General features: G+C 45.7%; 1 protein-coding gene across 1 annotated transcript in view; it reads left to right on the top strand.

Moving 5' to 3' along the window:
- The window catches only part of LOC119393298 (uncharacterized), a 40435-nt gene extending 27410 nt beyond the window's left edge, over positions 1-13025 (top strand). The window contains exons 2-3 of the mRNA XM_037660239.2: positions 3256-3466; positions 12823-13025. Of these exons, the coding sequence (XP_037516167.2) occupies positions 3294-3466; positions 12823-12970 (321 nt within the window). The 5' untranslated portion in view covers positions 3256-3293 and the 3' untranslated portion in view covers positions 12971-13025. The remainder of the gene's footprint in view (positions 1-3255; positions 3467-12822) is intronic.
- The last annotated feature ends 2718 nt before the right edge of the window (positions 13026-15743 follow it).

Raw genomic sequence — 15743 nt, forward strand, 5'->3', positions numbered from 1 at the left:
GCACTGGGAGGTACGTGAAAACCACCCTTGCCGATAAGTTTTTTACCCAGGGTGACACAAAGTGAGACAATAATTATCGCTATCAGCCGCCAACTAAGACTGAATAATGAACGTTTTGATGAGTGCAGCAAGCGGGCATGTTTGTATTGAAGAGTTGGAGGCAGTCGCATTTCTACACAGTTCCAGCTGGAAGAAGTCTTCTAGCGTGTCTGTGCCCTGACATATTCCGCTGCAAAGTTTAATTGAGGTTTACATGGTTACGCATGCAAGACGGTGAAGAGCGGCGCAGTGCCCCTCCCTGATGTGGCGAGCAGCCATTGCTTGCTATCGCCAGCCGGCAGCAATATGGTAACCGTTATCATCTTTGTCTATGCCTTCGATAGGTTGTGTCAGGTTAATTACACGCCGCACGCAACTGCCGCGGCACATCGGGGAGGAGCCTTGCGCCGGTGCTCGCTGTCTTGCATGCGTAATCATGCAAACCGCAATTAAACTTTGCAGCAGAATATCTCCGGGCACAGACATGCTAGAAGAATGCTTCCAAGTGGAACTGTGTAGAAATGCGACTGCCTCCAACTTTTCAGTACATACATGCCCGCTTGCTGCACTTATCAAAACGTTCATTATTCAACAGTATTGAAAGTTGGGCTAGTTGGTACGGCATCATGTTTGTGTACAGCGCGAGGATCGACGAAGACGGAAAGAACAGAAGGGACAGCGCTCGTCCGTGTTCTTTCCTTCTTCGTCGATCCTCGCGCTGTACACAAACATGCTGTTCATTATTCAATCTTAGTTGATTGGGCGGCTGACCGCGATAATTATTGTCTCGCTTTTTGTCCCCCCTGGATGAAAAACTTATCCGCAAAGGTGGTTTTCACGCACCTCCTGTGCTAAATTTTAAGAAAACAATAAAGCTTAGTTTTGAACACCCTGTATGCTTCCCACGACAGCTAGTAAATGCCACTTTTAATATGCGGCACATACCTCGTGGTACGCTTCGAAATAGACTCATACTACGAAATTGTTTCTTATACTTGCCCAGCGTGGGAAACAAAAGAGACGCGCACACTTACACCGTCGAGAATGCGTTCCGGTAGAAGCAGGTCTTGTGCATGGCCAGCGACATTATGGTAGTGCCGACGTGACCCGTGGAGACCTCGATAGCTGTGGCGTGCCGATCGTGCAGTGCAGCGCTCAGACCGCGCTGGGTGTCGATGTAGGCGTAGTTCTGGCGCAGTGCCCTGTCTAGGCCCTGCTGCTTGTCCGGCACCAGGTCGTCCGGGTGGCGCACCATGCACGAACGAACGGTGGCCAGCGGACCCTCACGGGCCTCCTGCGGAAGAACTCGGCAGAGTGTTGGTTTGGGTTATTAAGGCGAAAGCCTTAGATGCTTCATGAAACGCGAAAATTTACCTTCGACGGCGTTGACGTCAACACGACTGATGCAAAAAATCATAACGTGATGATGGCACCATATGACGTCATCACGACGACAAATTGTTCAAGTTTGTGGCGTCATCAAGACGTCACTATGACGTCACATAACATGACATCGTCCTTTGGTGAGAAGTGAGCCGATCACGGAGGCAGTGCAAAACCAGGTGAGGTGCAGAAAGCTTTCGGAGGGGGGCGGGGGAGGATCAAAAACATGGCTTTCGCCTTCGAGTCGTCTTAGGCGAATGCATTTAAGGGAACCTGTCAGTTTGTTTTGTTTTCTTAGTGGTACGAGCTACGAGTGACACTCTTGTTTTTCTGCCAAGCACTTCCGGTGAAGTACTTACTTTCGTTTTCCCGAATATTCAGAAAATGTGTTTTAAAAATTAAAGCTTGTATGAAATCATTGGTTCCGGTGCAAGTTAAGAGTTACATTGGATACATACGATAACGGAGCATTAAGTATTTAATATAAGGGCCAATTAACTGTCAGGTTAATTAATAAAACTTAATTGAATGATTTCATTGAAAGAGCAGACTCTTTTTTTTGTGAGCAGCTGGGATTGTTGCGGCGCATGGTGGATCAAATATCAACCACGCGCTTCTTTCTACTTGGCCTCTGAGATCCGCTTCGGCAGCGCGCGAAACACAAACTTAACTAGATGCATTCACCAGGGCACACGAACGCCTACGCGCGAGCGCCACTACCAGACACCGAGGTCGCCTCCGCACTTTTTCTGCAGCTCATGGTGACAGGTGTAGCGGCGGAAGTTCGGCAATGTTATCTTAGAGACTGGACATATTCAGAGAGACAAGCGAAAATACATACAGAATTGTTTTTAATGATACAGTGACTCTCCTAAGTGCCACCCATTAATGAACATGAGCAAATCGACGTAATCACTCGTTCCTTTCTCACACATGTTAAATCTCTGGGTGGCTGGGTCTGCTGTGGCGTTGCCAGTACAACAGACTTAAATCATCGCCCATCGGCTTCTTGATGCTAGCGCTAATTATTATTTATCGTTTGGTTCGGGTACACAAGGCACACAATGACACAGAGTAAATAGGGAGGGAACAGGCTGGCAATTTCCACCTAAAGGGGCACAACGCCTCTTTTCATCCCTTCATCCCCTTCCCCCAGCGTAGGATAGCAAATCGGACGCACGTCTGGTTGACCTTCCTGCCTTTCCTTCCTCTTTATCCTCAGGAACGACACTCAGAAACAGCACTAGTAAGCTTTCAGGCTAAAGGCCGAACGTTGGCGCTTGCCCTGTGCGTTCTTCGTACAATGATGTTACTGTGTTGTCGTTGTATTTCTTGAATAACGCGCTCAATAATTTGCGCGTTATTCAAAACACGAAGTATACGTTTGTGTGATCTTGACGAATGGGTAGTATAGTGTCACGGGGTTGTTACGGTGAAGAACGCCATTACCAAGCCCTTAAAAATGGCACTCGTTATTGGGTGAACCTGTGTCCAGAAAAAAAAAAATGAAATTAACACTCACAGTGCAAAGGGAGCGTCGGTCGTCGATAAACTGGTCATCGGTGAAACACGCCCTCTTTCATACATGCGGGATCGAACATTCCAGCTTTATCGTCAGTGCATGCTCGCGTTACCTCCAGAATAAACATGACTAGTCGCGTCGCGCGCACAGTCTTATAAGAACAGTCTAGAACAATCGCGAAGGTTCCCACCATTCCGGCGCGGCTTGCGCCGAGAGGTGGTAACACGCGTAGCAGTTTTTGTGGGTGAAACTCGGTCACATGAAGATAAGAGTAACGAGCGCGCGTACCATTATGAGCGTGTACTGTGCAGTGCCGTTGGATGTGCCCGCCGTGTATTTTCCGGCCAGGATGGCCTCCTGCAGCCGCTCGGACGTGTCGACGCGTGGCGAGAAAGCTGGCACGCTCATGAAGGAGAGCAGCAGGCAGCTGTACGAGTTGGACGCCACCAGAGATAGCAGGAGCCACGCCGTGAGCAGGCACCGGAAGCTCAGTGTGCGAAACTCGCTGCCCCAGTCACCTGGGTGGGTGTTTAGCGTGTCAGCTTATTTGATGCTTCAATGAGATTAGATAGATAGATAGATAGATAGATAGATAGATAGATAGATAGATAGATAGATAGATAGATAGATAGATAGATAGATAGATAGATAGATAGATAGATAGATAGATAGATAGATAGATAGATAGATAGATAGATAGATAGATAGATAGATAGATAGATAGATAGATAGATAGATAGATAGATAGATAGATAGATAGATAGATAGATAGATACGGTCAAAGGGCCTTTGGTTCACAAAGAAAGGCTTTGCATTTAAAATTTGCATGCGTGCATTCGCGCGAGCGTATTTCTGTGTTCATTTTGCATGGCTGGGAGGGAGAACTAGAGTTTCGGAATGCCAAAACAAGGCCATCAGGGTTTCACTAAGGTGATGCCTTCTTGTCAAACTCGCTCCCATGTGCTCATACGTGAGAATAAACATAATCGTTTCACGCGTATTCCGCATAGGGCTCTCTTCTGGGGTCTACATGGTTCCGCTACAGCTTCACGCTGCGCCATTACATCAGCGAGTCAGTTCAAACCACGTGTTCTCGGAGGATGCCACCCCGTGATAAGAAAAGAGGCGAGTGTTTTGAAGGCGCAACAAACGAGAGGTTGCCCACTTTGTCTTATGAGCGTGGCAAACAGCAGCCAAATGTCCGGCACGTCGCCGACCAGTTTGTCCCGCGGTGTCCAGCGGCGCAGTACGACCACACCTGCCCACGCCACGAGCAACGAAGCGAAGAGCGCCATCCATACCTGCGCGTATGCACACAAAGTAAGAGCTCAGCGCTCCATCTAATAACGGCATCTCGTTTACAAGATACACGAATATCTCGATATATTTTAACCCTTCCGAGAGAGATTTATTATGACAGAAAAGCTGAGAGGTCGGCCTGAATCAATTTTCTGACCTGCTAGAGAGGGAAGGTACTGACGATGAGGATGAAGGTGGTGATGAAACAAAACCTTGGATGTCTAAAAACTATTTACAGTCTTTTGTCGAGTTCTGTGTCGCGCAAACACTTGTTCAGGGCTTTTCGAATATTGCGCTGATGACGAGGTGGAAGCCCCAACAGAACTTTTACCTGTTGCTTGACAGATTTCAGCAAGAAGATGGCCATCGACTTTCTTTGCATGGACGGTATATCGCGGGCAGGCGCACAAGAGGTGTTCAGTGGTCTCAGGATGGCCACATGCCTCGCAATTCGGACTGTCTGCACGGCCGATAAGGTGTACCGTGTTGGTAACGGCGAGTGAACGCCACGCCTAGTCGTAATCTATGCAGTAAGGTATGCACTGCACCTTTTAGGCAATATTTGCTGTAAAGCATGCGCTGGTTCTTGCCTGTTGCTGAAAAGGGTAGATGATGGCTTGCGTGAGTGGGATCCGTGTGGGCGCCTTTGAAACAAAAGCGAACACGTCCGTAATGTACGGGTACACAAAGTCGACGAACAGGAACCGGAAGTAGAAGACGCTCAATCCGCCAACTGCAATATCCACGTCCTGCGTGTGGCACAGGCAAACGAACGTTTAGATTACGGGAGAGGTTGCGATCGCACACAAAAATAACACCACTGAATTACGAATAGCAGAACCAGCACAACATAACTAGACACACGGCTCATTCTATAAACGCTGGACTCCAGCCACGTGCTTGTGCAGTGAAGCGCTATTAGTTCCGTCTTTCAGTCCCCCTTTTCATTCTCCCTAGTGTAGGATGGAAAACCAGGAGGTTAAATTCCAATTACCTCTCAGCATTTCTCTCGTTTGTATCTCCCTCTCATGCAGTCAACTAAGCGAATTTTGCTGTAATAATACAAATAACGATGTACAAAGTTGGTATGTGTGTAATACATTAGCGTTGTGTGCGAATGCATGTAGCTTATTTTCGGATAGGTACTTTAGTACAATACTGGGACAAGCAATATTACCCGTAGGAAAGGTATAGAGAAACGAACTATGACATCAGAAAACGCTGTCACCCGCGTCTGCGAGCGGCTGTTCTAGCTCCCGCCAACAACAACAACAACAACAACAACAACAACAACAACAACAAGAAAGAAGAAGAAGAAGTGGCTCTGTTCGGTCGCTGTTTTTGTGCAGTGTTCGATTTTTGCTCTTTTCTTGGTCTATCACGCTGACATCCATTTCTTCCTCGGCGTGCCAACAAGACGTCGGGTGAAGACTTCGAGGGCTCGGCGCCTTACAGGTACGAGGTTCCTTTATCAAAGACTTGGCTAGTACGCGACCACTACGGTGGTTGGTAACCATCGCCACGAGCCTTATGCTCGTCCAAGTGCGTCAACCCTCATGAGTGATACTGCAGGACACAATGAAAAGCCTGGGGGCTTACAGGCGCGCCAAAACGTCATAAAGCCGGCACGTTTGCACATTCACAACCGCGAAATGGCTTCAGCGAGCCCAGCAGCAATGGACGACGATGAAGCTGAGCGCAAGAAGCTTCGCTTAGAAGAGAACCTTTTCGACGATAAAACGTCAACTTATAACCTAAGTGACGAAGAAGACATGGGCGAAGATGAACCATTTACGTTGGTTGCGTATAAGAAGAAGCGAGCAGAGGGCATCCCAGTCGTCTTTCGTCCAACAGCTGAAGGTGCTAGTTTCTGGAAAGTGCACCCCAATCGAGTGTCAGCCGAAGTAGTTTCCGCTGCTAAAGAAAAAGTGCAGTCATTCAGAACGACCAGAGATGGAAGCTTCAGTGTCAGCGTTGCTTCCTTAGCTTCAGCCAAGGGTCTTCTAATGCTTTCGAATGTAGGCGGCCTGGAAGTTAAGCCTTTCATCCCAGAGTCATACACTCGGAACGTTGGGAAAGTAAAGCATGTGCTTCTGCAGTATTCAGACGAACAACTCCTAGGGTACTTGAGAGATGCAGGGGTTATATCGGCGCGGCGGCAAATGAAATATTACCGCCAGGAAGATGGAGCAGTAACGTCGCGTCCACTTCACACAGTGATTCTGGCTTTTCGAGATGACCGCCCGATTCCAGGAAGAATCTACTTAGGATTCACCAGTCACCCAGTGGAAGAATATCTATAGCACTCCGGTGCTATAACTGCCAGCGATTCGGACACATGGCAAAAAGTTGCCGTAACACACGCCGGTGTAAGATCTGCTCAGAAGAACACCACCATAAGGAGTGCAAGTCAGTTCTTCAACCTAAGTGTGCAAACTGTGCAGGTAATCACGCTGCCTCATATTCAGGCTGCCCGCAAAGTAAAGCTGCTGCGAAAATGCGTCGGCATGAGCTCATTCATGGAAGAAAACCGCGCCCCAATGAACCCTCTCCAAACCTTGAGATTGTTCATCCTGTACGTGATCTACCTCAGCGCACACCGCAACAACAACAGCCGACAAACACACCAAGAGAACCGCCAAGAGCACACCCGAGAGACCACTCACGAGAAGTACATTTAAGTACCCCAACCTACGCGTCAAAGCTGCGAACGCCCACGCGACCTCAGCCGGAAAGTAGCAGAACCGACAGCGCCAGTGTTCACCCAAGCTACAACATCGAAACATCACGTCGTTCTCAACAGGCCTCAGAAACGGAACCATTCAAGGGGGACCATGCCTCTGCATCAGTCATGCAATTGATTCTACCAATGCTTTTCGCAGCACTTAAGGCAATCCTGTCTGCTCTACCGGAAGCAAACAACCTGCCAGAAGTAAAAGCCCTGCTGCCTCTGGAAGCACTATTGTATCAACAATCCGGGTCAGACCTGCGACAAGTAACATATGGATAAGCGCTATAAAAATGTCTCCGTACTCCAGTGGAATGCCAACAGTCTTCGAAGGAAGTGTGCTGACTTCCGTAAGCTCCTTTTGCAATATAACTTTCCAATACTTTGCATCCAAGTGGCAGGAATGAATGACGATTTCCGCCTCTCTAACTACGTGATATATAAGTCATCTCGTCGAAGTGGTCCTAGCAGAGTGCATCTGTGCGTCAGAAAGGACCTACCTTCTCACCAAGTTCACTCAAGTGATTCGGACTTCCCGGAATTCGTCGCTTGTAAGGTATCCTTTGGTGAGCAGTGCATAACAGTGATTAATTTTTACCTACAACCTTCAAGCCGCATTTCGGTGGAAGAGCTAACAAATATCTTCAATATTTCAAATTCATATACATTTGTATGTGGAGACTTTAATGCGCACAACATAATCTGGGGTAGTGATCGATGTGATGCACGTGGGAACGTTGTTGAGTGTGCCGCAGACAAATGCAATTTGACAATTTTAAATGACGGCTCCCCAACTTTTCTCCGTGAACATAATTACTCGAGTTGCATAGATGTTACCATGTGTTCCCAAGATCTAGTGAATGGTGTGGGATGGACAACGGATGTAGAAACACGTGGGAGTGACCATTTTCCCATCCTTATAAGTCACCCCTACTTGCGAAATGACGACATCAGGCGCTACAGCAAACTGACGAACTGGAAAGCTTTTCGGTACCGCCTAACAAACCAAAATAGTGAACTTACGACAGTTGAAAGCTTTACTGAATTGTTGCAAGATAATGCGAATAAATGTACAAAAAAAGTACCGATTCCAAAAGACTATGCTGCAGTCGACGGAGAGTATGAACAACTAAGACGACGTTCCGAAAGGGCATATCGACGCAGCGGAAGTTTAGAAGCATACAAAAATGCACAGAAAATCCACAGTGTAATGCGCCGACGACTAGAAAATTTAGGTAAACGACGCTGGCGTGATTTTTGTGGAACGCTCTCTCCCCACACACCTGTTCCAAGAATTTGGCTGGTAATTCGAGCATTTAGTGGCCCTGTATCACAGAGCTTCCCATTTCGTGCGCTTGCTGTAGCCTTGGACAAACGGGAAGTTGTGGTAGCAGATGAATTTTGTCAACTTATCAGTAGGCCCGCCGCATCACAATGTGCCTTATTTGATAATTCTGTCTCGTTAGCCAGCCAGAAAATTAATGCTTGCTATTGGGCCCAGCATCCTCAACTAGACCCTGTATTTACGTTAAGTGAGCTGCAATGTGCTATAGCATCATGTCGTCAAAAATCGGCCTCTGGACCGGACGGCATTACGTACAATATGCTAAAGAACCTTGGGCCGATAGGCACAACCATTCTCATAGATATTTGCAATAATCTATGAATGCAAGAAATTGTACCCGAGTCTTGGAAGTTTGCTCGCATCATTCCGATCTTGAAACTGGCTAAGACGCCCTTGAGCCTTCCGCCCAATTAGTCTGACAAGTTGTTTATGTAAAGTAATGGAAAAAATGATTGATGCAAGACTTCAGTGGTGGTGCAACAGAACCGGTGTATTCTCCAACTACTTAACAGGTTTTAGGAAACAGAGATGCACAATGGATGCAATACTTGACATAGTAACGTATGTGGAGCATGAACACGCCTGTGGTAGTTTGACGGTCGCAGTGTTCTTAGACATCGAAAATTGGGGGACGCTTAAGCTTCGCCTTTAAGAGCTGAACGCGATAGCGATATTCTGTTCCTAGTGCGCAGTTCGAACACTACGAGGGTTTAACGGAATGCGCCCACTAAGGCGTGTGCCTTATGTAATGGGTAGCATGCTTTAAACCAGGAGCAATTATGCGCGAGAAACTTCTTCGAAGTTGCGATGCACCCACTACGTGGTCTTAAGGGAATACGCGCAGTAATGTGTGTGCCTTTTCTCATGGGTGGCTGTCTTTAAACCGCCAAGTCATGATATTGACATGGTGTGACGCCCTATGGCAATGTACGCTTGTACCACGCAATATTACTGCGATATTACATCTCGTACTGTGACACCTGTATACAGGACGCGTATTTTTGGGAAGCATGAAAGTTACTTTCAGTGCAGCTCCAAGCAGAGGCGTGGCTGTGTGGTAGAACACCTGCTTGCCACGCAGACGGCCTGGGTTCGATTCTCACTCGGACCCAACATTTTTATTATTTATTTTATTTGCAGCTTTTTCGATTTTTCGGTCACGGACATGATGATGATTTTTCGCTCACAACCAACGGCCCCGACGCCGACGGCGCAATTTCTGCGATACGAGCTCTTTAACGCTATCGCGTTAAAAGGGCATTTGACACAGTCAGTCACACTCATGTTCTGCTGAGTATGTTGGAACTCGGACTGTCCGGCAGGTCTTTGCGGTGGATATCTAAATTTTTATCAGGTCGCAAAATATTCATTCAGACGAGCGAAGGAAAGAGTGCAGAACACGACGTCAGACAGGGAGTGCCACAAGGAAGCGTACTCAGCCCTTTTCTTTTCAACTGTGTTATGGCTGATTTAGCTAAAAGACTGCCTTCTAGGTTGAAATACTCTTTATATGCAGATGATGTGTGCATTTGGGCATCTGGCACGGACGTACGGTTAATTCAGATTGCATTGCAAGACGGCATAAATATTATTAACAACTTTTTAAAAGAAAGAGGAATGGTTCTGTCGCACGCAAAGACAGCTGTATTGCCCTTCACCCGTAAGAAGTTAAAAAACTTCAATCTCAATTTAGAAGGACAACCACTAATGACTGTGACGCAGCATCGGTTTCTCGGAGTAATACTTGATAGGCAGCTATCATGGGCACCTCACATAAAGAAACTCGAAAACGAGGCGAATATGCTAGTGAATATACTCCGCAGAATTGCTGGGACATCATGGGGCGGATCTGTATCATCCATGCTCGCTGTTCACAATGCGTTAATACGACAAAAAGTTGCATATTCTGCAGCAGTCTTACACGGCCTTTCCCGCACTTCAGAGGAGCGACTTCAAAGACTATTAGCTAGGGGACTGCGCGTCTGCCTAGGTGTTCCACGAGCGACTTCCAGCAGCCTTGTCATAGCTGAGACTCGACAAGCACCCTTTCCAGCCATGAAAACAATCGAAACATGCCGCCATTTTTTTCGCTTACAGACGCAACACAAGGACCACCCATTGGCACTGGAGATTTTACGAAGGGATAAAAGCAATGCTCATGCAGAAATACAGAGTAATGTACATATATTACCAAGAAATGAAATTTGGAGCTCTGAAATGGACTATCCTCCATGGCTACTTGCAATACCAAGCATTGAATTCTCAGTAGATGGCATTATCAGAAAGAGAGACATGTTCATCCAAGCTGCTCAACAACTAGCGCTTTATCAGATACACATGCGGTATCCAGGGTACATACAGGTTTACACAGATGGCTCAAGTATCACAACGTCTTCAACATCGGCATTTATCATACCACAGCTCAATATTCAGGAATCATTTAAATTATGTCGTACGACGTCATCTACTACAGCAGAGCTTTTCGCTATTCTGTATGCTATAAAATTTATAAACTCGGCAGCAGACTAGAGAAAATGGGTACTTTTCAGCGACTCACAGGCCGCATTAAGATCACTCTCGAGTACAAACACGACAGTAATTTGTGATAGCATGACATACGAAATGCTGAAAGAGCTCACCAAAGCAAGCAAGGCACAACATGAAATCAAATTCCAATGGATACCTGGCCATTGCAACATTTTTGGAAACACAGCTGCCGATGAAGCGGCACGACAAGCACATCGTAAAGATGTTACTATTTCTTTACCACTTTCGAAAAATGAATTGCGTGGTCTTATAAAGGCTACAACTTTCAGAATGAGCAAAACTGCTTGGTTCGACCAAAGTACAAAGAGCTGTGATTTATATCACATCGATCCATTCATTGAATTCAAAATTACGCTAGCATTAGATAGAAGTATGGAAACTCTTATTCACCGATTGAGGCTAGGCACCGCATACACAAAACATTTTTTGCACAGAATTGGTAGAGCTGAAACTCCCGAATGCGAATGTGGATTTATAGATGAAGACGTATGTCACCTTCTCATAGACTGTCCGCATCATGACACGCCGCGACGCTGTCTTAAATCGGAACTGTTGGCATTAGACCGCGGACCGTTTAGCTTGAGGAAACTTCTGGGCCCGTGGCCAACTAGAGTTTTACAGACGCAAGCTTTAAAAGCGTTAAAACGTTTCTTACAAGACAGCGGCATTGCTGACAAGTACTAAGAAATACCGCACTTTCATTTGTGTAACACATGTCGTACTTATTATGCGCAGTCTCATATGACACCCATCATATGTGTGTGCTGAAGTGAATAACGTATCGACTGTTATGTACTCACGAGCGAATACATCTTCTTAAAGACCAGACGTGTGCTCTGCTGTTTTGTGCTGGTCGGACCAAATATTAACGACGGACATTATCAGAGACTTCATTCGCTGTCTTTGGAACATTTCTTTATCATTTTGTTGTGATATGTGCCTATAAGTGTGTTTTTGCATATGTGTGCCCGAGTGTTCTATTTTGCATGAACTGCCTTGTATGTTTTACTTTAAGATACGTGTTCAAGTTTCACTCAAGGGCTAAGGAGTAGCCGGCGCCATAATTGTGCGCCAACATCTCCTTATATATCATATCAATAAAAAAAATCAGAAAACAACAACAACAACAACAACAACAATAACAACAATGACAATAACAACAATAACAACAACAATAATAACAACAATAACGACAACGATAACGATAACGATAACAATAACGATAACAATAACAATAACAATAACAACAATAGCAATAACAACAATAGCAATAACAACAATGACAACAACAATAACAATAACAATAGCAATAACAATAACAATAACAACAAAGGACGATGACATAGCAACACGGTATCATATTTCGCGATGACTATTCACGGGCACCTACACGAATTTCATCGCATGATTGCCTGTGAAGCCTCCCGACGTTATACTCTGATGCTGCCTAACAGCCGCCATGCGTTGGTATGGGGGTGCAAAAGGGGGACTTTTACCCCACCCAAGCCACACCAGCAGTCCTCCACTCCCCCCACGCCATGCAACACGGCCTTGCGCCACCCCACCCCCTTCCCCCCAAGACAAAATCCTGCCGACGCCCATGACAGCCGCTCACTACTTAAGCATTATTCTACCGCTTACCTAATCTCACGATCTGTTGGTCCACTGACTCTGAGTGGGCGTGTCTGCCAAGTAACTTTTACGAGCCACTTTCAAAGTCCAGCACTTGATAACAGTTGTATGCACAAAGCGCCTGAGTGAGCAATTTTTTTGTCAGAAGAACTGATATTTGGGCGAGTTTGATTCTGTTGAACATTTTGGGTGGATTCAGTGCGATACAGCGAGGACAGAGATGAAGAATACAGCGCTGGTGTTCGTGTCCCTTCTTCGTCTCTGTCCTCGTTGTATCGCGCTGAATCCACCCAATATGTTCAAGTTATGTTGTCATTGTTCACGCAGGGGTCGCATTACAACACTCGAGGTGACGGACGTCCTGTACAGGTATCAGACCCCGCGCTCCTGCGACTTGATTACATGGCCTCCGGGATCGGCCAATAAGAAATTTTGTGTTTCTATAACAAACAAAAGCCCGTTCAATGCCTTGTAAACTGCTCTCGCATTCAGTGTTGGCTCTCGGGCCTCATTTGGCTGCACCGTCTGAAACTATAGAGCACTGATACAAAAAAAAAAAAGAATGCTGCCCGGTTTTGCCAGTCCCACTCTCTCGACAGCTGACCATCTGCATACGTTATGATTTTCCGCGTGAAATACAAATTCCCTGCGCAATGTGCAGTTTCGCGTAAATCAACTTACCAGGCCGGCGCAAACACCACCTCTGTTCTTGCTGAGAGTAAAAAAACGCAATACTAACTGGTCGGCGCACTTAGCTTGCTTCTTTTTTTTTGCTTTGAATTCGAAGGGCATCAAAATAATATTTGCATGCATAACTTGTTCTTCTCACACAGAATTCTCTGAGAACACATTATATGCTCGTAGCAAAGTGAGTCGTACTCTCGGCGTACTCCAAAATGACTGCAGTGATGGGACCTGTTTACTGAGGACGCCATTGCGATAGGTCACATTAAACACTTTAACCGATCCTAACTAGCGAAAGTACATTAGTCTCCATAAAATTATACATATATAATGAATTCTTTGGCAGGCATGTCGAAGGTTGTTGTTACTGAACTTATTCTCGTGAACGTTTCACAAGTTCTTAACGTTTCACTCTTAACGTTTCATAGCTGATAAAATGTCTTGTTTTGCGTTTTGTGCAACTTTTTTACTCATTTTTTTACGCTTGACCTATTTAAACTCATGGGAACATTTATTTTCTTTTTTTTTTCTTTGAGATCCTGATTTCTGGATGGCGTGCCAAATTCGGAGACAGCGTAGTAGCAGAGGCTAGGAGGTTCTCTCACTTTGTTTTCGCCAATAATAACTATAATAAACTAATAAGATTTAGCTGCGAGATGAGGTTCGGTACCTTGTCCTTAATCGTACGTATTAACAGAGTCTGGTTGAAGTAGCTTACGGGACAGTGCCATTTTATCGCTAAATAAACTTTTCGTGCGGTTTACCTTTTGCAAACCTAGGGCGATGCCCTTTCAACTGGGACTTCTCAAGTGACGCAAGAAGAAGATGCGTTCTTTATCTCTCCAAGAAGTGATCGTTCTTTTGTGGCTGACTCCCTTAGCGGCTGCAAAAGGACAAGAAAAACGCTGCTAACTGTGAAAAATACATGGCCTAACCTTGATACTTCGGCGTACGAGTTTCACAGTCGTAGAGGATTGCGTTATAATATTAACATGTATAGAAGGTGCGAGTGTCTAATTGAACCGTCGCGCAAGTGAGACGGGCTTAGACCAGACGCCTAGCGGGGGAATGAAGGCTGCATGATCATCATTTATCATTGCTTCGTCCTGCGCACGTGCCCATGAAAGCTAATAAGTCGCGACGATTCATTGTTCGCATTAATAACCGCACCTGACAGGAGCTGCGAAGTTTTGTCGCAGAATTTCTCTGTCTCGAAGTCGAAGGCTCGTTGAACCAGTCCTTGGAGCTTCAAAACATTTCTTGAGTACTGAACGAGACCACCCACATTACGTGCAGTCTATGACGAAAGGCCCCCCACTTGCCGTTTTCGCAGAGCGCTTTCACGTTACACAGCATTATCGCCAGGGTCAGAGCTGGGCTGTTGACGACGTGAATAGATATCAGGTGAAAATGTTTCGTTTTGACGGCGGAGCAACGCTACATCATTGCTCATGCGGTTTAGGCGAACTTTGTGCGGATATTCTGCAAATCGCAGCGAGAGTAGTGATCTGAAATTGCGCGCTGAAATGTAGTTTTTGGCGAATATCTGATCACAGAGGCAAGAAACCAGAATGTGGAGTCAACGACCGTATATATCCTACAAGCCTTGTTTGACATTAGGTATGCAGCTTATGGCGCCCTTGTGGTGAATGTATAAATGTAAGTAATGATTATACATTGCCTTGCGGTGTACTTGACCGACCATGCCGCTCCACTTGTCACCGTCCAGTCCCCCAAACTTGCTTTCGGCGTCCGTGACGACGTTATACCTGTAATAGTTATGATAAACTTAACAGGGGATTTCGCTTTCAGCATGCGTGGGTGCTTGGTGCAAAAGAAGGCACCAGAATTACATTAATCTTTATTGCCCGGCTTTCTCACTTCATTTTCTTTCAATTTTTTTTATTGTAGGTGTGGTGCGTTCAGTGTTATATATTGACATAATTTACCTTTACTGTAGTTTACATAAACGCCTTGTGCTGCTTGGCCAACGCGTTCGCACGGAAAATTGCGAACAAAAACTGCATGCTTGACCAAAATTTGTTACTTATATTTTTATTCCTGCGGAGTCTATGCAGTTCTGCGGGAAAGTTGTAGGCAATCGTATTCTAAAGCAAATTTGTTTTCTGCGGCTTTTCAGCAGGTCTCCTGTTCTTGAGCATTTCCCCTAGAATTTGACATGTAAAAAGAAAGGCACGTTTTTCATTCAAAGTTATCGTTGAACTTGATATTGTTATGCTTAATCAACTGGAATGTTAGGAAGATAGGGCCCGCACTATACTATAACTTGCTGAGTTTAACACCACATCAGGATCAGTGAAAAGCTTCAGATTGCAAACCAGTGTGAAAGATTTACACGGATGAAACTGGAAATATTGGCGACCATTGCGTCACCGGCTTCCCGATAAACAATTAATCGTTCATTGATAAGAGGATGGTAGCTTGAAGTGTAATGAAAAAGCTCTCCGGTAATCGGTTCATGAGCTGTCACGTTTACAAAATGCAGATAAATCCTGTGGGCACGATTTGTAGAACATTCGAGATTGCGCAAGACGATAACTGAA

This window comes from Rhipicephalus sanguineus, chromosome 5 (assembly GCF_013339695.2).
Source record: "Rhipicephalus sanguineus isolate Rsan-2018 chromosome 5, BIME_Rsan_1.4, whole genome shotgun sequence".
NCBI classification, from domain to species: Eukaryota; Metazoa; Arthropoda; class Arachnida; order Ixodida; family Ixodidae; genus Rhipicephalus; species Rhipicephalus sanguineus.